This window comes from Onychostruthus taczanowskii, unplaced genomic scaffold (genome assembly GCF_017590055.1).
Source record: "Onychostruthus taczanowskii isolate IOZ18803 unplaced genomic scaffold, ASM1759005v1 scaffold201, whole genome shotgun sequence".
Lineage (NCBI taxonomy): Eukaryota > Metazoa > Chordata > Aves > Passeriformes > Passeridae > Onychostruthus > Onychostruthus taczanowskii.
In genome coordinates this window covers 337,282-361,072 of record NW_024499252.1, presented here as the reverse complement: position 1 = coordinate 361,072, position 23,791 = coordinate 337,282, and the positions used below count along the sequence as shown (strand labels likewise).

At 42.1% G+C, this 23,791-nt stretch overlaps 2 protein-coding genes across 10 annotated transcripts in view; both read right to left on the bottom strand.

The window, feature by feature from the left end:
- Positions 1-385: 385 nt before the first annotated feature.
- On the bottom strand, positions 386-4,295 carry SEC11C (SEC11 homolog C, signal peptidase complex subunit). Its single transcript, XM_041403813.1, has 6 exons — positions 4,183-4,295; positions 3,428-3,537; positions 2,837-2,986; positions 1,557-1,676; positions 971-1,028; positions 386-567 (listed from the first exon to the last, which is right to left on the bottom strand). Exons 1-6 carry the CDS (start codon positions 4,222-4,224, stop codon positions 514-516), a joined length of 534 nt encoding a protein of 177 aa, XP_041259747.1. The 5' UTR covers positions 4,225-4,295; the 3' UTR covers positions 386-513.
- Positions 4,296-9,833: 5,538 nt separating this feature from the next.
- Positions 9,834-23,791, bottom strand: part of ZNF532 (zinc finger protein 532) — a 34,480-nt gene continuing 20,522 nt past the window's right edge. For all 9 annotated transcript variants that reach the window (XM_041403808.1, XM_041403805.1, XM_041403809.1 and 6 more), the window contains 5 exons: positions 20,003-20,165; positions 16,377-16,655; positions 12,851-12,963; positions 12,366-12,513; positions 9,834-12,106 (listed from right to left, as the gene is read on the bottom strand). In XM_041403808.1, the coding sequence (XP_041259742.1) occupies positions 11,612-12,106; positions 12,366-12,513; positions 12,851-12,963; positions 16,377-16,655; positions 20,003-20,165 (1,198 nt within the window). In that variant the 3' untranslated portion in view covers positions 9,834-11,611. The remainder of the gene's footprint in view (positions 12,107-12,365; positions 12,514-12,850; positions 12,964-16,376; positions 16,656-20,002; positions 20,166-23,791) is intronic.

Here is a 23,791-nt window from a genome sequence, read left to right as displayed (position 1 = left end):
CCCACTGCTCAGTACCAAGTTGGAGCGGAACTCCCCTTCCTGGCTGTTTTTGGCAGCCACAACCAGCCAACTTAGGCATAAGTCTGACTAAACTCCTAGAACTCACTGCCTGTTCAGAGATTCTGTGTCCTTACAAGCACTGATCAAAACAGTATGTAGCATGGAGAAAAGAGGGCAGTGACAGATGAAAAATAACGCCCAAAACTAACAGGAGGGAAAAAGTGGGATCAGATGCAGCAGCAGCCAGTCAAACCCACTGCAGCATGGCAGGAGAGCCCTTGGCTGCACCAGCACGACAGTCCCCCCAGCCAGTGCCAGGCTAGCTGAGAGCAGCCTGCAGAAGGTGGTAAATACATCATTTTGGAATCAGCCAGCAGCCAAGAGCTTCACTCATTAGGAGTCGTTTATTCAGACAAGACAAAAGCTTGCACAGTTTTGTAACTGTATACAGAAATGAAACCATCTGAAATATATCAGTTGTTTCCCCCTGGCTGTTTCCCCCTGTTCTCAAGTTTAGGATTCCCGCTTGAGCAGTACATATGCTCCCATCACTGCCAGCAGAGCATACTGCAAGGAAACACAGAACACAGACTCGTTACAATTCCTCTCCACTGAGCTCTGAAAGCACAAACTGCTCAAAAGATGCCCTCTCAAACATCACACTCTGCACAATTACAGAGCTCTGGCCCTACAAAATTGCAGGAAGATTTTAAAGCGATCAAATTCATCATAACCAGGCACCACAACTGCATACACTTAACTAACAAAATTCTAATAAATGATATGTTTCCAACTCCTTACAAACAACAAATTCTACTGCCCAACAGTCAGCAAGGAAACCCAGCTCATCCTACGTTAGATACCAAACCACAGGCACAAATCTATTAACATGTATGCTTAGAGGCAAGGTTCTTATTGTCTGTACTTGTTATTTTAGCAACTCAAGTATTCACAATGTCAGCATACATACCTTAAATTTTGGGTAGTCATTCATTATTATAGTTACCATTCCCACATAGGGCAAAAACCTGTAATTGACAAAACAGGTGAATGTAAAATTGACCCTTAAATATTACATGGAAGTATTTTAATGTTACTCAGTCTGGAATATTTCAGTGTGATCCCATAATCTACACCTAATGGGGATCTGAATAGGAAGTAAAATTCATTAGTTTTCCTTAATCAAAGTTATCTGAGAAAATCTGAAGAGATTTCAGCTCAACTGAAGGAGAAGGAGACAAAGTCAAAAGCTCAAACCTTCCATAAAATTTCTGTGGAATGCCAAAACAATTTCCTAGAAATTCCCAGCAATTACAAGGAGAAGCTGGTTAATATTGCATTTTCAGGTGAACTATTTGTTAAATGCCCTTTTTTCCACCCCCACACTCCACATCAGTGTGAGGACTATAGGAAGCAACTTTTCCAGGTTTTCTTTTAAATTACAATTCCATTTAAGAAATTGAAAAAATACATCAGATCTGGTTTGTAGCAACAGCAGAACCGATTTAAGACCTAATTTTTCTCTTTAATTACAAAGTACATTTTGCTTTACTCACCCTCTTGCTCTTCCAACAACATCTTTCTTCTCCAACCAGTTCTGACCTTCTTTGTACAAGCCTCTATCATCAACTTCATTATTATCCCCTTTAGTCAGAAATTTGATGTTCCCATTTCCTCTAGAAGGCAATGAGGTGATAAACTAAATAGCACTTAATTTAAAAATATCAATTAACATCTACAAAGCAAATGAGGATGAAAAGTGCTACAAGATTAGATAACAACGTTTGCTTTCAGCCCTGCTTATTGAACAACCACCATTAAATCATTAACGTTACAGACTTTACTGACTTTATCTATCAACAGACAGATAAAAAGCAAGAAACATTTTTTACAACACTCCTAGATTGTCAATTGATGTAAGCAATTACACAAGGGACATGAAAGGGACATTGTCCATCCAGGCACTAAACTTCCTCAGCAAATCCTGTGTGTTTATCAGCATCTTCCACAGAACACAAATTCAAATAAAGTTCTTAAGTTTACAGTCTTCAAATGAATTTTGCTTAAGTACCAATATCAAGAAATGAGGAGTTCTCATAAAGACAAATTAGGTAATTTTTAAAAAAAAAATTAAATAAGCAATTCTTGGAAATTTTAAAAAAGCATGGAAGAACAGATGCTACTCAAGAAATAAACACCTTCAGTTCATGGAGCAAATACATCACTGCTTGCCACCTCCAGCTTGGCTTTTCACTGTGCAGAACTAGGAGCAGAACTGTGGTTTGGAAGAACTGTTTGGCAGGGCAGGCATCTGCAATCAAGGCCAAACCAAGCCCTCTCCCTGCTGCTTTCAGCAAGAACTGTCATGGGCAGTGTGGCCAAGAGACACAAGAATAACAAGAGTCTCTTCTTTTATCCTGAATCAAATTTGGAAAACTTCAGTTAGCAAAGTTCACACACTCTGTCAGGCTGCACCCTGATTCTGGATCTCCACCTTCCATCAAAAATTTACATCTTAAAACCAAAATCCCAACTGCACAACCAACAGCACAGATGTGGATTCTGCTCCCACGCACATTCCTGCTGCCAAGATTCATCCTGGGCACAGCTCCAGCTGCTCCAAGCCTGAGCAGCTCCGCTGAGGGAAAGGTCTCAGACCCTCACAAAGTGTGACACAGAACTGGGGACAGAAGTGGATCACATCCTACAGCTGAGCTTTCTCTCACTGCTGATCCTCACTTGCCTTTCTCACACACTAAACCACAATTAAATTGACACTGAAAGCCACGGGGAAGGAAAGGAGCTTTACAAACAAAAAACCACCAAGTTGCATTACTTTTCATGTACTTTGATAACTCTGTGAACTATTGGAATGTCTCTGCCTTCAACTTTAAAAACAACTATTTCACCAGCTCTGATTGGGTCATCATGGAAATTTGTTAGGAACAGCAGGTCTCCCCTGTGAAAAGCTGGCTCCATGCTGCCACTACAAAAAACAAGAAAGAGAGTCTGTTGGCAAAAATGAAAGAAGCACCATGAAATCAAAGAACATTTAATTCTTACAGATAAATCCACAGTTCTAACAGAGATCTGTAGCTTCACCCATTCAGTTACACTGCTCAGACCTTTAACAGAACCCAAATCCCAGAAAGCAATCTGCAGGAGTTTACCCATTAAGTGAAGGAACTTGGATTTTAAAAGGTCTCACACATCTACTGCTCCTACAAACCTCAGTGGGAACTGGGCCATGGCTACTGACACTGTGACTTTTGTTGGAGCCCAAACACAGCTAGAAGAAAGCGAGTGTTTGAGTCTTTCTTTAAATAGGTGACATCTCAAATTCCAACTGTATCCAAGGAGGAGGGGGACCAGACAAAAGGCAAAACAATTCCTGGACTTGAAGCAGAAAGCCTTTCCATTGACTCACCTGAGCACCACCACAATGGGGCTCTCACTGCCAGTCACCACGATCAGCCCTTTCCAGATCATCAGGGCAGAAGACACAATCATAGCAAAATTTAGGACTTGGTAATATAGCTGTGTGAAACAAGAAAATCGGTTTTTAAAGGTCCTGTATTGTATTTGGAAGAACAACACAGAACTTTAACTCAAGTCCACCTCAAATTCTAGGTTAAAATCCTACTCCAACACAAGTCTGGTAGCACAGGCTGCCACGTCAGAATCCACCAAACTGCAGCATAAAGCTGGAATCCTCAGTGTGCCTTAGTCTTGGGATAATTCACTCCTGTGTGGCAGTGACAGAACACTCTGATAAAGGCTTATAAAGCTGGGGAAGCGCCCTGGCAGACGATCAGAGCTGTTTCGGTGACACGACCCTGCCTCCCTGCCGAGCTCGGAAATACCGCACCGGCCTACCAGCAGAGCCTGGCTTTCTGAGAGCGACTTTTCTTAAAAAGAGGAGCTGGAGCAGACGAGACTCGACAAAAGATCATTTCCTGCTACTGTCATACTGAAATCTCTTATCTAGAAAATCACTGATTTGACTTTCTGCCCCCAGTGCTCCCGCTCCGCCGGCCCTCACAGCAGCGGATGCGCTTTAACCACACTCCTTCATTATTCTGGGCTCCTGTTCTCGGCAGCACACGGGGACAGTGGTGGGAAGGACCCTGCAAGCTGGCGTTTGCAATCCGCCGCTGCCGGTGAGGGCAGAGAGCCCGGTACCTGCCGCTTGTTCATGCGCCGCAGGTCCCCGAACAGATCCATGGCGGCCCCGCCGCGGACCCCGCCGCTCCCGGGCCAGCACAGCCCGCGCCCCCAGCGCGGCGCCAGCGATGACAGCGGCACCCGCGCTGCTCTCTGGGAGCTGTAGTTTTCTTCCTCTCCGCCCTGCTGACACACAGGGAGACTCTGCGGCCAGGTGAACCATAACTCCCAGACGCACCGCGGCGAGAGGTCCTGAGGACGAGGCCCCTTGCTTCTCGCTCCTGGAGGTGCCGGAGCAGCTGGCCATACCGTGGGACCGTCGGCCAAGGCTCAGACCCCCTCGGCTCGGCGGGAAGAGCCGCACCCGCCCTAGAAACGTCGGGACGGCTGCGCCGCTCGCCCGGCAGCGGCGAGTCTTGGGTCAGGCGACTGCCGCGGGCATCCTGGAGCCGCCGCTGCGTGTGGGCAGCTCATTGGCGGGAAGGGGAGCGCGGGGGGCGCGCTGGGGGGCGCGCGCGCTCTGTGAGGGGCGGACGGCGCTGTCCGCCAGGGGGCGCTGTGCTGAGCGACGTGAGGGGCCGTGAGGGCCGTGAGGGACTGTGAGAGCCGTGAGGGGCCCCGAGGGTCCGTGAGGAGCTGTGATGGCCTCCTCAGCAGCTGTGAGCGGAATAATTTCATGGCAGCAGCACCTCAGCGTTTGTTCAGGGACACGAGCCCCATCGGAGACGAGCACAGAGGCCCAGAAAAGCTGCAGCCCCTCGGTGCCCCCCGCCGGCCTGGCGGCCCACAGCGATGGGCCGGGGCTGCTCAGTGTGCCTGGCAGTGGGACACCCATTTCCAGTTCGTCACTGAATGGTTGCATGAGTGAAGCCACACAGATACAGCCTAGAGCCTGTTTTCTTGGGAATTAAATGGGCCAAACCGAGTCAGGCATTCACCAAGTTTAAAATTAGTCCTTGAACACTGAGAATGGGTGAGCAGAGAACACATGGAAATGCTACTAAGATAAATGGAAACAAACCATCTGACAGCAGTGTTTTTGTAATTTGCTAGAAATACATCAAGAGTTTAATGTTTGTAAACAGTTGCATGAAACAGACTAAGACTGGCTAAGAGGGGCAGAACTGACATTAGACCACAGGGGAAGGTGTGATGCTCTCAGGAATGAACAGAAATGGCAAATTGGAAAGAAAGTTCCAAGGACACCAGGTAGGCATGATCTAGATAAGATCCTTTACTTCATCTAATTATTCGTCCAGTGACACCATTATTCTTTTACTTATTACACAGGAGTTCCTCTAAGCTTACATCAGTTTAGGTTAGTTCTCTGCTATCCTTTACATACTCAGAGAAAAGCATCTGCTACTATCCCCTTTGAGCAGATGCAATATTCAGAAGTAATTACTAACAGAGAAGGAAAATATACAAGAGGAGACTCAAAGGATATTGAAAAGATTCTGAATTTTCTTTATGCAATTAAGAATTTAATTAAAAAGGTGTGTAACAAAGTTATATCTTCTGTACAAGTGGGATCTACCCACTGAAATGTTGTGTTGACTCTTGAGCAGCAAAAGGTTTTCTGTAATTCCCTGAGTAGGTTTTTCATACCATACTATCTGGACAGGTTTTTTTTTTTTTTTTTTAATAGAGTTTTTTTGCCTTTGTGTACAAATCTGCTTGCCTTTATTTTTATAAAAAGTCCCAAGAAAACAGAGATGAAAACGGTGATTGGGACAAATTTGATATAGGCTGTACAATCAACATAAGGGAGACTAACAATCCTCAGTGTTCAAAAACCTTGTTGAACATACCAGTAATTTACACTAGGGTTCACACTACTAACTCATAGCAATCCCAAAAAAAAAGTCTTTGTTAAATGTGCTTTGCTATTGGAAGGAAATCTGTGTCGTTTCTTGTGTTTTTAGCTGTATATTCCACTGTAGCTATTAATTAATTATATTAATGCTGGGTAACATATCTGCGTCAATATGAAAAAAAAAAAAACACAATAAACCAGCTTTTGTTCCAAGATACTGTGTATCACACCCAGATTCCTCCTAAAGTACAATAGATTTAATCCTTACTTTGTATTTAATTATATATTTGCACTTAGCAGTAAATATTTGAGACTTTTCTATTACCTGGTCGCACAAGGAATGGCTGAATGTAAATGGATGAATTTTCATCCATTTATAGTTGCAATGCTGCCACTCACAGAGCAAAGACAAATGGCTGTCATAGAAGAATAATCTCTGAATGTTATTTTTGGGTAGTGCTTTATTCATCAAACAGGCAGAAAATTGTTCTTGCCTATTGTGAAGCAGGGATATCATTTTTTGGAGGCAAAAGACAAGCCACTCAGCAAAGGGAGATGGCAGCAGCTGAGAGAACGTAAATGACAAAGTTTGGTGTTAAAACAATTCCTTGCAGTCATTCCTGATGGAGAGAATGAATAGTGGAAATCGAGGTGCTAAAATCTAGTTCTGTAACAAGCAGAGGGAGGAAGCAGAGTTAGTGTATGGAGAATTTAGAAAAGGCAGCTTTGTGTTGAGATCTGGGAGGATTGAAGCTGTTTTTGGTCTTTCTTTTGTCCGAGGCACAAACCCACACTTAATTCTGAGACTGCAGTTCCTTGGCCTGTTGGTTTGATTGTGCTTGGTGTTTGATAGCTCAGAAAACACTTGGGACTCCTCCATTGTTTGTGGTAAGAGAAACATATCAGGAAGTTGCTTTTCTTCCTTTTCCAGAGATGCTGGGAATCACCCACATCTCTCTTGGTGGCTTTGTTATTTTACCATCTGCATGATTTCGATTTTTAAAGGTTACGTGTATTTTGAAATCTTTCCCTGTGCTGGATGTTTGACTTCAATATTTGTACAATAGATCTTCTGGAGCTCTGCAGCTAGAAAATCATGCTAGTTTTTTAGTACACAGAAAATGTAGCTCTTGACATTCTGGCAGATTTGCCAGACCTTTGCACACAGCCAGGAATTAATACTATGTGTATATATAATATTGAATGACAGCTCTTGGTTTTCCAGCAGACTGGTCATGGGCACAGAGCTCACCGCTCTTCTGGATACTTTTAATACTTGTGTTTCATTGCAGCTTTGTAACAGTAGAAAGACTATTTGCTTCATGCACACCCCCACTTTGGAGGCCACTGCTTGGGAGCATGTGTGGCTTTTGTCTTGTGTCACTCCTGTCCTGAGTCTTGTCATGTGCCTTGGGAATTGGCAAGGACCCACTCACAGGCACAGTTTGCAACCCCAGTGTTACTTTCTGAGGGTATGAGTCAACATTTTGAGTCTGCTCTGTGACCCAGTGTCTGTAGAGCTAATTGGATTTCAGCTGAGTGGATTTGTTCCAGGGAATAGTTTATTCGTGAAAATAATTTATTTTGCTCGGGAGGAAGGGTAGGGGGAGGGAATGACCCAGCCATCTGAACATTCAATTGAATTTAGCAAATCATGTTCTCTTTTTCTTCCCCTTCTCCCATGGAACAGGGAAAAAAAAATCAGAAACAATCACTAAATCAGGAAATATTGTTGTGCTTGACCAGCAATATTGGTGTGGCCCGCAGAGGTATGGCACTGTTAGCCAAGTGCTGGACTGACCCGGGGAGAGCAATGCTGGTAATGCACTGCATCCATATCCCCACCATCACATTAGAGCCATGGAATACAAAGTAGCACAAATTGAGAACAGAAAATAAATGAACTGCATAAAGTCTTTCGCCAAATCAGATAAGGGGACATATCTGAGAAGGGTACTATGCCCAGTTTATTTGGCTAATAGTCACATTACTGTTTTAAATACATTTCTTCCTTCAAAATAGAATCCTGGGGTTCAGAGAAGAGAGCTGTAGTGCCTCCAGTTCATTTTCCAGGTGAATCTGGGTCATTCCCAGTGCAGTGCCTCACTGCAATGCCCTCAAGTGGCCCATTTGGTTCTCAATGAGGAAAGCTCTTTTTTGCCAACTAGGAAAGAAATAACATCAAAACCAGGTTTTGTACAGTCACTGTTGAGGAGCAAATCAAATTTTTTTTTTCAAAGTGAGGAAGTGCCCAGAGATGATCTGGGAAGTGGCTCCTTCTTTCGTGCGTCTGCGTCCACATCCGCTCCTGGCTGCAGAATCTACTTTGTCCACAGAGCCCGGGGATGTAGGTCAGGAACGCTTGTGCCTTCCATGGGTGACCAGTTCTGTACTTATTTCTCATGTCAGTCCATTCCCCACTGTTCCTAGTCACCCTTCACAGAGCCTGGGCAGATAACCTTTGAGTAATAATCTGAAATTCAAATACAAATAATTGACTACTGAACTGCCCTAATATTTGAGAAAGGTTTTAAACTAAAATAGGTTCTTCTGTGTGCCGTGACTGGCCTGGCAGCTATGTGCGTATGCTAAGTGTACTGAGAAAGGTAATATTAACAGAATGAAAAGGTCGGAGTTGTATAAAAATCCTTTTAAAAGTAAATAGGCTTGCCAAACTGAATTCCCCACAGGTAGACAGAGGTTAAGAACTGAGAACATTTGGGCCTTTGGCAGGTCAAGTTGCGCATCTGTAAGTGCCCTTCAGCAATACAAAAACCAGACAAGTGTAGAGAAGTACAGGGATTGTGACTGGTCAGATTTAGCTCTGGTTGTACCTCCAGGCAAGCAGGCCAAGGCTCAACAGCTCCCGAGGGATGTATCTGGGGGCACCATGCAGGGGGGGGCACAGCACCCCTTGTGTCATGCCTAGGCACCCCAGGGACAAGGGAGGCAGATGCACATGGTAGTCACTGCCCACATGCCCTGAGGTGAGGTGTTAAACAATAGTAGCAGGTGAAAAAACAGGTTTATTGAGGCTGTGTTGGCAGGTGGACCTGAGTGTTGGTGCAGTCCTGGTTGGGCAGTTTGCAGCTGGATATTTGGGCAGAGGTCTTGGTGCACTCCCTGCCTCCTTGAAGAGCAGAAGAGATAGAATGGGAAGGCACACAACAGGAGGAGATATATAGCCTTAGTTTCTGTTGCAACTTGAGGTTGCACTGTTAATCACCTTTGTTTCCAACCACAAGATTGGCTGCAAAATGGTGGAGTCGACACGATCTCTTTCCTAACTCTCAGAGAGATTTTATGAGGTTTAATCCATTACTCAATCCTCACAGGAAAGGGGTAAAAAAGAGGAGTATTTGTGTCATCACTGACTGTTCGTGTCACAATGTTAATTAAAAGCAAACAACTCAAATGTCAGGTCTTGGACAAAATTAAGTTTAAACATTTTTTCTATAGTATACAAGAGGAAATAATTCCTTTAGGCATGCCTACTGATATTTGTGCCTTTTCACCATATCTCACATTGCTTTAAAACCTTCTGTTCACCTCCTGTTATGGACGTAAGTCAGCTCTGACACAGAAATGTGGCTGAAACTTATGGGGCAGTTCAAGACCCTCTATCCCTTAAACCTTTCAAGAGATTACTGGCAGGACAGTTAAATTGTTCTGCCAGTTAGACCTGAAGAGAGCCCACTGCCAAGCAGCTGGGCTGCACTCCCTGGCTGTGCAGGAGCTCCTCTGGGGACACGAGTGGCAGCGTGACAGCCTGGCACCATGATGCCATTTGCATCATCAGGTTACTTGCAAGCGTAAGACAGTGAAACGGGAAAATAAAGAAAAGTAATAGTAATAGCTGTGAAAATTGAACTTTTATTATCTGTTCACTGTATACAAAACACCATTCTGCATAGTGATAACTGATTTGTTGTACAGTTGACAGTGCACATCAACAAACAAGTGTTCAGAGGTATCCACTAAATGGGAAGGGCAGTGGTGGCAGTGATGCTGTGCCCACTGCTTGCTGTAGGATGAAGTACCTCACAAGCACTTGATATGCCAGTAATAGAAATGAGCTAACAAGCATCTACCCAGGAGCCAAATCAGGAATGAGGATGGAGAGAGCAGAACTAATGTATCTGATAAACAATTTCCAGAATGATTAGGTTTTACAGAGGTGGCTGAGAGGACCCATATTTTTTTAATCACTTCAAATTTTAAAACTATTAGAGTTTAATGATAAATAACAGAATCTCACAAGTCTTTTGGGGCAAAATGCTCCACATTTATTTACATATGAAATGTGTTTAATACAGTCATAATGGACATAGTGTATAGTAACATCTGACAGCAGCAAGACTTTTAAGGAACTCAACGATTACTACTGTTTATCATGCAGCTACCTATATATACACAATTAGTTTTAAAAAAAAGTACAAAATTTTTTTTGTAGGGTTACATACAAGGTATAAAATGCAAAAACAAACTAAAAATATACTCTTACAGAGAACTCTATCTGAAAGGGACAGTATGGTACCTTTTTGTACTTGTGCAAGCAAAACTAGCGGTGCTGGACAGGAGTTTGCAATGTCTGGCCAAGCTCTGCAGGGCCTGTGCTAAAGCTGCGAGCCCCAGTCCTACTCCTGGCTGGGGCTGTCTCCTTCCCAGTTGTGGCTGTGTGTGACACTGAGCACCAGAACTTTTGGCATGATCATGTGGAGCTGGCAAATCCCAACCCCTGCAGCAAGGGTCAACTATTTCATTTCAATAACCAGCAAGGAAAATACATAATGCTGTGTACTCACTTCTATATGTTTAATAAATTACATTACAAAAAACATCATCATTATAAACCTATTCCTCTAATTACATCTTATTTCTTAAATCCAGAGCAGCCCAGCCCATTTATAACAATTTGAGCTTTGATCACAAGCACCTGGTGACCTAAAAATGTCACTTCATGATACTCAGAGTTGTGCATTTATACTCTTCAAAAGTACTTTACCATTCCAGGGGGTCTGCACCTGTTCTGGTGTTGCCACCTAAAAACCAGCACTTTATTTTACACATGCAGTGGTACTTTCGTCTTTTGTTATAATATATTTTGTAAGAAAAAGTTTAAAAGCTTCCTCAGACATCTGGAGGTCCAAGTTCTTTAGAATTTAAAATCTCCCCTTAGCTTGCTTCCTCTCTCCTCTCCCCTCCTAGCACCTCCCTCCTGATGCTAATCTTCCATTAGCTAAACTTTCTTTCAGAAGCATTCAAAAACCAGTTTAAGAGAACCAAAGGAACTGCCCCGGCATTCAGAACTCTGTTTTAAAGAAACTTACTACAAAAGAACAGAAAATAACCGGAAAAAAACCCCATTTTTTCCACTAGATACTGATACAAACACATAACCAAAGAGTATAAAAATTATTAGTTTAAATATATACAAACATTTTTCAACTCAAATACTGCTTCAATGGTTCTGAGGGTATAGACAATGAGGTGAAGGGGACACTTTTATGCAGAATATATTGCAACAGCCTGAACAGTACTGTTAACACTATTATACCTTGAACTTTCTGTAGCAAAAATGTCATTAGTATTCCAATGTGGAGTGAGATTTCTGCATCCCAAAGAGTCTGGTCACTTGTCAGCTGAACTCATTCTTTTGGACTTGATGAAGGCCATGCCATGTGTTCTCATGTGAGTGTTTAAGGCCGCTTCAGTTTCAAAAGTCTTTGCGCACACTTTGCATCTTCTGTCTGATGCCACACTGTTGGAAGAGTCATCCTCATGGCTGGGTTTGTTTTCTTGCTGATTATCCTCCCCAGACCCATTCTGTTTTGATACTGGCTGAGGCTCCTTCAGCTTATGTACAATGAAGAGGTGTCTGGAAAGGGACACATGAGATGTGTAGCAGAGTCCACATTCCCTGCATTGGTAGGAAGAGCCATCAGATTTATGCTGAGGAATATGTTCATGAAACTGGAGAAGATTTTCTGTTGTAAAGCCACAAACTGCACACTTGTGAACTTTAAAAACATTTATCTTCAGCTTCTTTAATGGCTGAGTGATTGCACCTCGTGGAGGTCTGAACTCCATTACAGGTTCTTCCAATTTACGCTTTGGACTAGGAACCTAACAAAGAGACAGAAATGGTGTATCATGTAAGCATAAATATGCAGTTCTTTTCATAACTACTTGTGACTTGCAAATGTCAGAACCTTTCCCTTGGCAAATTCTAAAACAACTCTGATAAACCATCCTTTTGGGGCTCTACTTCACAGAAGATGAGACATTTATGGCATCGAAGTACCTGTATTTATTTAAAGATCCTGAATATATACCCCCCAAAAAAATCATTCTCAGTGATTGAATGAGTCTTCTAAGTGATTACCTTTGTGTCTTCTTTTACTTCCCTTTCTTCCATATTGGTAGATTCAGTCATTTCTTTCACATCAGGGTCTTTAATGCCATGCATCAGCTGAATATGTTTTTCCAACATCAACCTCTTGGTAAAAGTACGTCTCGAATCTGGGCAGTGCCTGCAAATACGCACACACACACACACAAACATTCAAGTGTCGTGCTTAACAAGTGCCTTTTGTAGACTGGGAGAGTGGTTGTGTATTTGAGAGTCTCCTGAAAACTAGGTTCCCCAAAGTGGAACTGTGAACTCAGCTCAGCCAATTTCAGATGGTAGACTTTACACACTGCACTCTCAGGAGCCTGACATATTTCTGCAGGCAGGATAGGTAATTGATTTGGCTTGTCCTGGGCATCTGAAAGAATGGGACACTGGCTTTTCCACAGTTAAGGAAAGATGTTCAACTAACAATGGTTTTTGTATTCCATTTCTAAATAAATAAAACCAGAACTTACGAGCACGTATAAACCTTCCTAATGCCTTTGTGCTTGATACGATTGTGCCGACATAAACTGTGAGATGAACTGAAAGATTTGTCACATTGCCGACAAGGATGTTTCTTCATTTGCTTTAAAAAAAAGAAGAGAAAAACATTCATTAAAAAAGCTCAGTAAAAGTGGTGCATGTGTTGAACCTTCTGATAAACAGGAAAGAAACATCACTTACCCATTTTTGGTACTGTACTTCACGTACACCCCCTCTTCAACAACACTGTACAAGTCAGAGCTGGACCCCCTCATGGGGGTCAGTGTGGCCCCCACAAGCTACACACACACCCCCACACACCTGTAAACTGGTGTCACAGACAGTGGATGAAGAGAACTTCTTACACCAAAGAAACACGGAAGATCAGAGGACTATTTCTGGATCAATAAAGGCAGCAGGATGCTTTCCCTTCCCATCACCAAACCATGTCCTCAGCTGCTGACTAGGAGCTCCTCAGCCACATACAGAGAGTGGTGAAGAGCACAGAAGAAGGACCAAACTTGAATCTCACAGACATTGACAGGGTTCAGGAAAGTCATGACAAAATGAGCGGGATGATCTGATGCCAACTTGACGGCCATCTGTTTGAGGAATTCTGTGGGGCTGATGTTGCAGAAAAGAAAGTAAAGAAAAAGTAAAGGAAGAAATTGAGAAGGGCTGGAGCAGTCACACACGTAGCTGTGTGGCACTGAGCAGAAGCATCAAGCCCGTGGTCAGAAAAGCAGGAGGACGATGATGCTCAGCAGGACCTGGGGGCACTATGTGGGGTAGCCAGCTGTGACCCCACACTTGTTCTAAATTCCTTGGGGAGACTCAAGATAGAGACCCAAACAGGATTTTGGATGCACTAGTTTCTGCAATGGCAGCCAAACCAAAAATTAGTTCTGTAATGAAGTGCAGCATGACCTGTTGTACAGCATCTCGTCTTGACAGAAGAGGATGATCAGTGACTAAGCTGAGTTGGTAATTCCCACTTAGAAAACATCTGCCCTTTCACAGAAACACACCTGCACACAAGTCCAAGGAGCTCAGCAGATGGCTGCCTGCTGGAAGGCAGACACACATGATCCAGTTTCACACAGGAGTTACACAGGCTTGTTAGAACCCTCCCTTGTCTGGGCTGGTAACTTTTTTTTTTTTTGGCAGCACTTTTAAGATCAGGCAGAAAGTCACACCAAGGTGGCTACAAAATTTCCTACCCTACAGCTTGCTCCCTTCATCCTGGAGCCTCAGGAGAGGATCAGAAAATGTGAATCTGTCTGCATAGACAGTTCCCAGTAAGGGCTGGAATCTTAAGGATCTGTCCAAAGGGGATATACATAGCAACACCTCTCCTGTGAATACCTCTGCCTAATCCAGCCTGGGATCAGCTAGGGGTTACAGCTCTTTCACTCTGGTCCTGCAAAAGCAGAAATTAGAAGTTTGAAACTAGTATTTTCATATACCTTGCATGACAATGGATTTTGTGAATAGCACATTAATTGCTTAATTACAGTTTTAACAATCATCCTGAAAGGATCATTTTAGAGCATTTAACCCACACCTATCATTCTTAAGAAAATAAGACTGTAAATTAGCTCCTCTATTTATTAGATCCATGTCAAATACTTGGTTATCTTATGCTCATTCCTGTTTTCTCTATAGTAAAAGTTTAGTTTTTCAACATAGTCTTTTTGACAGCTAACAATTACAAAAAATTTTGTCAGGTTGGGAAGGAATGTAGCACCTGGTCTGTATCCCCTATTTCTGAAAGACATGGAATTGTATTTCTGTTCATTTTAGTATCTGTGTGCCTCATGTTATTCAAAGAACTGCTTGAATGGGGATGAAAACCAGCACCTGATTGGAAGCAATGAAAGAGGTCTTCAGGCCAGGATTTGAGTGCAACAATTATCTAATATTTCATAATAAGGGCTAATAATAAGGTTCTCTCTCTGATATTTATGTGCAATGTTACCTCAAGGTAATATTGAGGTAACATTGCACATAAATATCAGAGAGAGAAAGACACACATTTAAAGCTAATATTTAAAAAGCATTCTTGATATGTTACTAACCTTCTTTTACATGCCTTTGGCTACTCTGCTGTGGATGGAATCAGACTGAATATCACTCTCTAGTTCACTTGAAGTGACAGTTTCACTGGGAGGTTGTGCTGCTTTGTTCTTAAGAATTGCATAAATGTGTAATGCATTTGATCTTAAATGCATTTCTGATTGCCAGTAAAAGCTCTGCTGAGTTAATATTTGGGCAGCAGGAAGCTGAAGGAATGGGGTGAGAGTTACTGGAGGCAATGATGCTGGGGTGCTATTTGCTTGAAGTTGTCCTAAGAAAATTGAAGATGATACTCAGCAGTCCAGCATTTTCAGCTTTTCTATAAAAGGTTTATAAACAGAATAAAATAATTTGCAGAACAGCTTTAGAGATAATAACTGTAATAGAAACCTCTGGAAATGTGCAATCATTTATTACAGCACATTAGAATCCTGATAACTACGGATTTTCAGTTAGAGTGGTTCTCCTCCACTTAGACCAAACCAGCCTATTATCCCTCCCAGTCCTGCTCTTTTGCTGCAGTGCAGCACCATACATCAGTTTAGCTCCCTGGTTCCCAGCTGAGGAAAGAGTCAGAGCACTGCCACCAGCACACAGCAAAGGTGAAGACTGGCTTGGCCGGTGGCTGCCACATGTCAGCAAGGGGCTGGAGCCTGCCACAGCTAGGCAGGGTCACTGTTGCCTTCCTGCCTGCCAGTCTTTTAGATGTCTTTTAACTGAAATGCTACTGAACACAGGAAGAACATCAAACAGTCTGTCTGCTGACATGAGGATGCAACATTCCCACGTTTCACTTTCAATCCATTTTAAGTAATATAGCTCAAATTCAGGTGCTTTAAATATAAAATTCAACTTGTTAACTCAGCTGAACTCTTAAGTGTCCGATTAGAGCAACAGTTCAGCTGTGGAATGTGTCTGCCTTTAAATGAAACACCAGTTGGCACTCACTGGATAAGTAAAACATGACTGAGTCTCCATTCCCTGAGGCTAACAGGCACTGAGCTTCAGAACAGAACAGAATCAAATTGTTTGAGCTGGAAAAGATCTTTAAGAGTGAGTCCAACTGTTACTCCAGCACTGCCACATTCACCACACCACCGTAAAGACAGGGAACTGAGAAGGCACAAAGAAGAAATAAGAACCTGGAACAGATTAGATGGCTTGGATGAAATACAGCAATATCTCTCACTCTTTCCATCTTGAAAAAATTTCGGTACTGAATGAACAAGCCTACAAATGATTTTCTCAGTAGAATGATGTAGAAACTGAAATAAACTAAGCAGACGAAGCGAAAAAGATGAAACAGGTATAAGAACAATGAATAATAGTACTGCGACTTAAAGGAATTATTTTCAAAATCAAATTTAGAAAAGTATTTAGAAACAAATATTTCACCTTTCAGGTTTAATTCACCTTTTTGTACTGAATATATTCCTTTACCTTTCCATGTTCTTTCCTCATGTGGGAGATGTAAACGTCTCTCTGAGTGAAGAGCCTGTCACACTCCCAACATGTCCAGCCAGGACTAGTGACTTTTTTAGGTTCTGCTTTCTTTATGGGAGAAGGAGATTTCTTCTCCAACTTTTCTGTTCCGTTGACAGATTTTGTGTCCTCCTTGTTGTGACTGGCTGAGTTTTGAGTTGTGGGCTTAGTACTGAGAGGCAGATTTATCCCCAGGTTTGGTGGCCCCTCAACACTTTTCAAAGTTCCATGCATAGACTATAATAAAAGAGAGAGAAAAAGGTACAAAACTGACATAGACATACACAGCTGTACTCAACCAAAAGCCTTCAGTTACTTCTTTGGCATACTATTATCATCAGATCACATTAATAAAGAAACAGGATTAAGTAAAGGCAAGACCTAGCATGCCCTAACAATAACTGACATTGTATGTAGGTATTTTCACAAAAAAATAAGAGACTTACTTTGGAGGTTAAGTTTAAGTTGTGGTTTAGCAGGGAGGAAAAAAGGGGTCAAGAAGTACTTTATGTTAAGTTTAATTTCTTGCTTTACTTACCTGACATGTTAATTGAGCATCCTCATTCCAGACTATGAGACTGGAGTTTTCCAAGAAGGAAAGGTGTTTTTACTGACCAAATGTTGACTTAGCATATTGGTAAATAAGATAAGGCAAGTCTGGAAACATCACACGGCTATGTAATTTATTAACATTTTATGGTGAGGCTGAGATTAAGGCCAGCCTTACTCTCTAGTCAGGTTATGAGCACACTCATTTAGGGCTACCTTGCTAGGTAATGCGGGGCAAGGTGTGTGGAGCAGACAGGGCCCCACAGCAGGTCAGAGGGGTCTGAGCAGCTGTTCTCCAGCCCCTGAAGCTCCTGGGTGGGAAGCTTTCCTCAGGGACTTTTGTCTGCACTTTAAGTCAGTGGTCAGTAAGAAGGGAAGAACTCGTCCGTCCCCCACTCCCCATTTCCAAACCGGTGTAGTGCACTGGTGTGACACCTGAGCCTTCCAACAAAGTGACTTGTTCAGAAAAGGCTGGGGGTCTGAGTTCCATGCATGGACGTGGACACAGCAACAACGAGGAGGGTTGTGGGCCAGCAGAGATGACTGCAGCACAGAGCTAATCCACTGCTGAACAGGGACCCACAACTGAGGTCTCATGTCTGGAAGGCTGGTCTTTTACTGGGATGGTGTTCTGATCCTGTCACCTACTGACCCTTTCTATAACCCTCTTGGAGGATACATTTAACCAGCCCAAACGGAATTATTTTTCCTTCAGGTAAAACCCATTCAATCCATTCTTGATTCTGGGAATACAGGAGTATCACATTGATTTGATTTAACAGCTTTTAAACAGCAGAAAAGCCAGTAATTAACCCCCCATAACTGTTAATAAAAAGCAAAGTGCACAGGACCAACAACTAAGAACCAAGTGCAGTTGTGTAGTAGAGGAGGAGGCTGGCTTTAGTATCCAACTGCACAGGGGAGCAGGAAATGAGGTTCCTGTACTCTTAGGCAACTGAAGCTGACCTGGAGATTCCATTCCAGCCTAACCTGTCAGCATGTAAAATGTTAGTGCTCAGCTTTCCAAATGTCTTGTAAATACAATACTTGAAATTTTGTTTCTTATTTGAAACTACACCAAGAGCTTTAAAGCATAGTATGGAGTCCCAGTGCTGGGCAAACAGGGAGCATTACACCTCCAGGCCAGGCCAGGCAAGTCCTTCACCATCTTCTGTCACTGGCTGCTGGAAATTTTCTTGTAGTGAGTCATTACAGGAAAATAAGACATACATTTTGCCATCAAGAAATATTGGCATCTGCAGGAGTTATTCTGGGTTATTTTCTGTAGCTTTAAATAATCTCCTCCTGAGCTTTCTTTTGTCCCTTTCTGTCCTACTTTCACCCAGGTCTGTCTCTGCCTTGATGGTTTATGTCTAGCCATACCAAACCATTACTTTCTGTGCAGCTGAGCTCTGCCTCTGTCTGGCACTCATATTCTCTCTGAGTCCTTTTGTGCTTTTATCCTCTCCCTGAATCCTTTTCTGCTTTTATCTATAACCTGTTACTGTTTTTTTCAGTCCCGCTTAACTGAATTCCAATTTACACTGCTTTGCTCCAGTCCCTACTGCTATACAGACATTCTAAATGCAAAACCTGCAATACTGCTACCGCACGTGTATTGATTAATCCTCTAATTTTAGTCTTAAAAATGTCTCAATCATTTATAGTGAATCATGCTAAAACCCCACTGGTTGAAAGTTCAAATACTGTCATGGAACACTAAAGCCAAAGAAATTAACTAGTGCCCAAGTAACTGAGCATAACTTTGAAATGTGAGATGCTAAGCACCTCAGTTTCTGTAAAGATAGCTTCTGGCCCTAACTGCAGTCAGATTGAGCTCCTGAAAGTGTTGTCTTCAGGTCTTACAGAAGTACTTGTGTACAGATATAACAATACATTTCCAGTAACATCTGAGTCAGGAAAAACTAATTACAGAAACAAGACTACATTGCAATACACAGAATTTGCCTATTTAGTAAAAAAACCCCAACCATATGAGTACATCAAAGGAAACAGAAATCAGAGTTTTGCATTGCTGCATGAGAGGAGCATCTATGATATCTTGCAGTAAACATGCAAGAACTAGTGCTACTAGTTCAGAAACAAAGAAAATATCCAGTCCTTGTATTTCTGAACATCCTGGCTCAGCCTTACCCTCATCTCCTCCTCAAGTTGAAGACTGGCTTTAAGACCACCTGTTTTTTTCAAGACTTGTGATCTTATTTTCAACATTACTTCAAAGAATTCTGTGGTTACAAGTGCCATCGTTGGGACTAAAATGCAAAATGATGGTTTTAGCAGCCAAAAAGATGTCTGGTTTTCCACTCTGCGGTAGAGAAATAGTATTCAGAAATTGTGTCACTGCCAGAGAAGTGCAGTGAGCTCCACAGTCCCATTCTGTGTTCAGGCACCAGGGATTAATAAGGCAGAAAAACCTCAGCTTTGGTCTGTGTGACACGAGGTAACAGTCTGTGTCAAACACAGCCAACAAATGATAGCCAGGGGGCTGCTGATCCTTCAAACCAGGACTTACAAGGATCACAGTGAATCGTTAGCTCTTAAGGGTGTTTATGAGGAAATCCACTGGAGTTTTTTTCAAAGCACACATGTTCAAGTTCATATAACACAGGTAACCTCTACATCCAGCAACATACTGCTTCCTGGTGAATTCTGAACATCAAAGGTTTGATTTTGTGATGCACTCAGTATTCTCAGCTCCTAACAATTGGAATAATACTTAGAATACTGTAAATAAAACTCAGTATTTGTTAGGATTGGACTTGCTGAGATATTCCCAGTACACCAAAATCAACATTCTTACAGCAAAACTGACTGAGTCATCACAGATATGCTGAAGAGCAGACAAAATATAAAATTTTAATATTTGGTAACAACATTCACAGATTACCCCCTCAGAACTATTAACATCTGTCTCAGCAGTCTTGTTACTCCATGCCTTTTCACAGCACGTTCTCACAGCATGTATTGCATGACAAATGGTATCGTGAAGGAAACAAGAGAAGATGCCTACACACCTTGATATGATCCATCATAAGCTGTTTCTGTGCATATAGAAGAGAACAGTCTGGACACTTGAAAACAGACACCTTCTGGTTTTCAATGTGCTGATCAAAGTGGCGATAGAGCAAAGGTTGTAGAGTAAACACAGTGTCACACATAGAGCATTTATATATTATTCTAAAAACAGAAGCACAACAAACAGTGTCAGTCATATTGATGATCTATTTGCAAGAATCATGACGTTAACTTTTTTTCTCATCACAGATAAGATCTGACATGTTTAAGCAATCCTTTCACACTGCCTGAAAAAAGTTAAACTAATTCAACACATGCTCCAATTTCAAAATATGGGAGCAGTAGAAGCAACAGAAAAATAGAAAAAAAAATTTAAAAGTGCAAACAAGAAGCCAGAAAACAACAGCGTGTGCCAGTTACAGACACAACAGCAACATCTGCTCAGGATACTCTGACAGTTTAACACCTTCAGTTTCTGAACTCACATTGTAGCTAAAGGATAATATCCCTGCTCCAGGTTGCAAACCTGTATATTGTATATGCAGTATATTGTAAGGGAGTGATTCATTCAATCGTAGTTAGTAACATGCTTCAAGATATATACATTTTTGGCAATGTTCATGGCTTTGATGCTCCTGAATGCCAAACCTAGACTCTGTCAATGCCCTGAAGCTCCAACAGTGCAGGACGGGATTTCCCTGATCTGCCATTCCAAGCCTTGATGAATCTGTCACAGAAATGTAGAGACAGCACCAAATGCTTCCTTTCTTGGAACACATGTGACTTTTGAACATAGGTCCCCCAGGCTCCTGTTCTTACAGCAGTTTTCTAACCACAGATCATGAGATAACTCATGAGAGAAATCTAAGCCATGTAATCTGTAGTGTTGCAGAGAAAGTTTAGCTAAAATAAAAGAAACTCAACCACGGGTGCTCAGTACATCAACAGGCACTTCCCATCTTTAAGAGTAACTTCCACTTACAAAAAAACAACCCTCAAACCCTCCTACCTAAATCTTCTCATTAGCCACAAAAATGTTCCCACTCATTTCTGTATCCCTCTAAGTAATTATCATTGATAGTACATTGTTCCAGAGCTCTAGGGATCACTCTGCACTGTGTTTTGAGATGACAAGAACATGGGCATTGCTTCCATGTCCAAACTGTCCTGTAACTCCAAATGAAAAACAATACACTTCTTCATATTAACTGGGAAAGACTTTGTGCTATCAAGGGGTCCCAGTTTCTCACACATGCTAAGATAAATGTATTATTTTATTATTTACACAGCATCCTCTGATGATCAATGTAATATTGTCCTGCTTTCTGTGGTGAACCCTTCACTGCAGATCTGGAGATTTGTAGAACTTCTTTCTGAATTTATCGCATATAAAAACTGTAACTCTCTAAAAACACCACGAGCTGAATCTCTGTATTTTCTGTGGCAGCTAAAGTACTTTACCCTGCCTTCACAGAAGCAGAACTATCTGGTAAAGATCTGAATTTCAGACAAGTCTCTGGGCAAAGACTGTACTCACTTAAATTCATACCAACACACATCACAGTATGAATTATGACTATACACACCTGGAGTATTTCCTTTAGACACAGCAAAAACATGACTTTCAATCCTTAACAATATATATGCAACCATGTACGCTGGATTCGGGTTTTTTTTAAATTTAATTGTAGTAGTCAGTGTTTAACATGCAACTGCCTAAAATGCTGTTCAAAGCTTAAAGGCAGTTGTGCTTCCACAGGATGTCATTTACAGGGATGCTGGAATAAGTCAGGCAGTTCATCCCATCCCATCCCATCCCATCCCATCCCATCCCATCCCATCCCATCCCATCCCATCCCACTCCCAGGCTGGTTACTCAGCACTGCTCCTGCCCCACAGTACATACCAAAGCAGGCACATGGCCTTTTCACTTCCTAAAAATCTGTTTAGCAAATTCATGTACTATCTTGGAATAAATACATGTGTTATCTCACAGGAAAATACTTTCAGTCATATAAAAGACATTTAGCATTTGGAAAGCTTCTGCACCAGAGGATAGTATTCCTTCTTCCCAAATTTTTTCTTTAAAAAAAGGAACTTGTGGGATAATACACTTTTTTACCAACAGTACCATAAATATCCATAATTTGGCTTGATAAAAAGAATTTCTCCAGCACTCAAAAAGAGATCAGCCATTAAAAATATCTTAGTGCCATTCTTAGACACTGCTTACTGAAAAAAAGATCACCTCTGTGGTTTTCTGGGAAACCAGAGCTTCGAGTATGTTAGAGGATAGAGCTTCCCAGAGTTGAAAGACAAGACAGCCATCCATTTCCCTGTATTAAAATAATCTTATTTCATCCCACTGAGAATCCCTGCATATAAAAATCATTTTTCATACACCAAATAATTTAGTGCATCTGTTCTGCAGCAACTATTTGTAATGTAATTGTAAATCACACAGTTCCAAGTAAATGCTAGGGGCAGGCAGCCAGATTCCCCAGGAGCCCAATTCCTGTAAAGAGAGGAGCGTGACCTACTACGGAGTCCCTCGGAAGCCAAGGGGCACTGCTGAAGCCATGGCCAGAGTCCTTGGACTGTGCCACACCCCTGGGCTCAGGAATGAGGCTGGCAGGCTTGCAGTGGGTGCCAGTCATGCAGCCTGGGTGCTCCGTGATGCAGCACAGATAACCCAAATGGGAATGTATTGCCTCAAGTACAACCTGTCAGAACTCTGAACACTGCAAGGGCTGGAAAAATCCCACCAGTCACTCCACATGCACTGTAATTAAAACCGGCAAATTTAAAGGAAACACCACTTCTTAAGAGGAGTGCTCAACTATGGATACATAATAAAATTTCATTTCACTTTTTAATAATCAAAGTAAATTCATCACGTAATGCAATTATAAGTGCATCTGTATGGAAAAAAATAATGCAAAATACTTAATTCATTAACCTGATCAGAAACAATTTGGCAGATCGGAGCACAGTTCACTTTTCGTATGTGTAGCATCTTACACAAACAGTGATCTTAATCTTTTAGATTTCTCTAATGAGAACTATGGGAACTTGAAAAAAGTTTTAAATGCTGGTATCTCACAGCTCCTGACTGATGACACCATCCTGAATTAAAACATGTATCATTTCCCACACAGCAGAAGTTACTTCCATTTGGTATTACACATGGCAACTTTGTTACCATTTTGCTTTGCTGGAAGTGTAAACAAAGAAAAAAAAAATCTGCTGTTAGTATATTAGAAGAAACAGTGAGAAACTGAACTCTCAGGAATGCTTGTTATTACATCACATGACACATTCCATGTTCTTGAGCCTGCAGGTTGTTACCGTGCTGGTGCTCTGTGCATGCCCCAGAGAAAACATGCAGCTCAATCCCTGTTTGCTCTCAACAGGGCACTCTAGCAGTGAGGAAGAGGCAGATGGAGGAGAAGGGGTGCTCAGAGAGGCTCACACCCAAGGGCCGGAGGAGTCTGCACACACAGACTCTGCAGCACCTGCTGCCTTCAGCAGAGCCCCGCAGTGCCCAACAGCTTTAAAAAAAGACCCTGAAGCCAAGTCCTACTTGTACCCTGTGTCACCACCTTCACCAAACCACCATTTTTATGGGCAACTTTCCTAAGTACAGAACAAAACCACTTCTGCTTTAAGCCAGAAAGAGATTACCTATTGGAAAAAAAGCTTATATAAACACAAAAAATCACTTTTTCTCAGCTTCTCGACCACATTATGAAAATCACCACATAAGCACTGATTAGAATTAGCAGCTC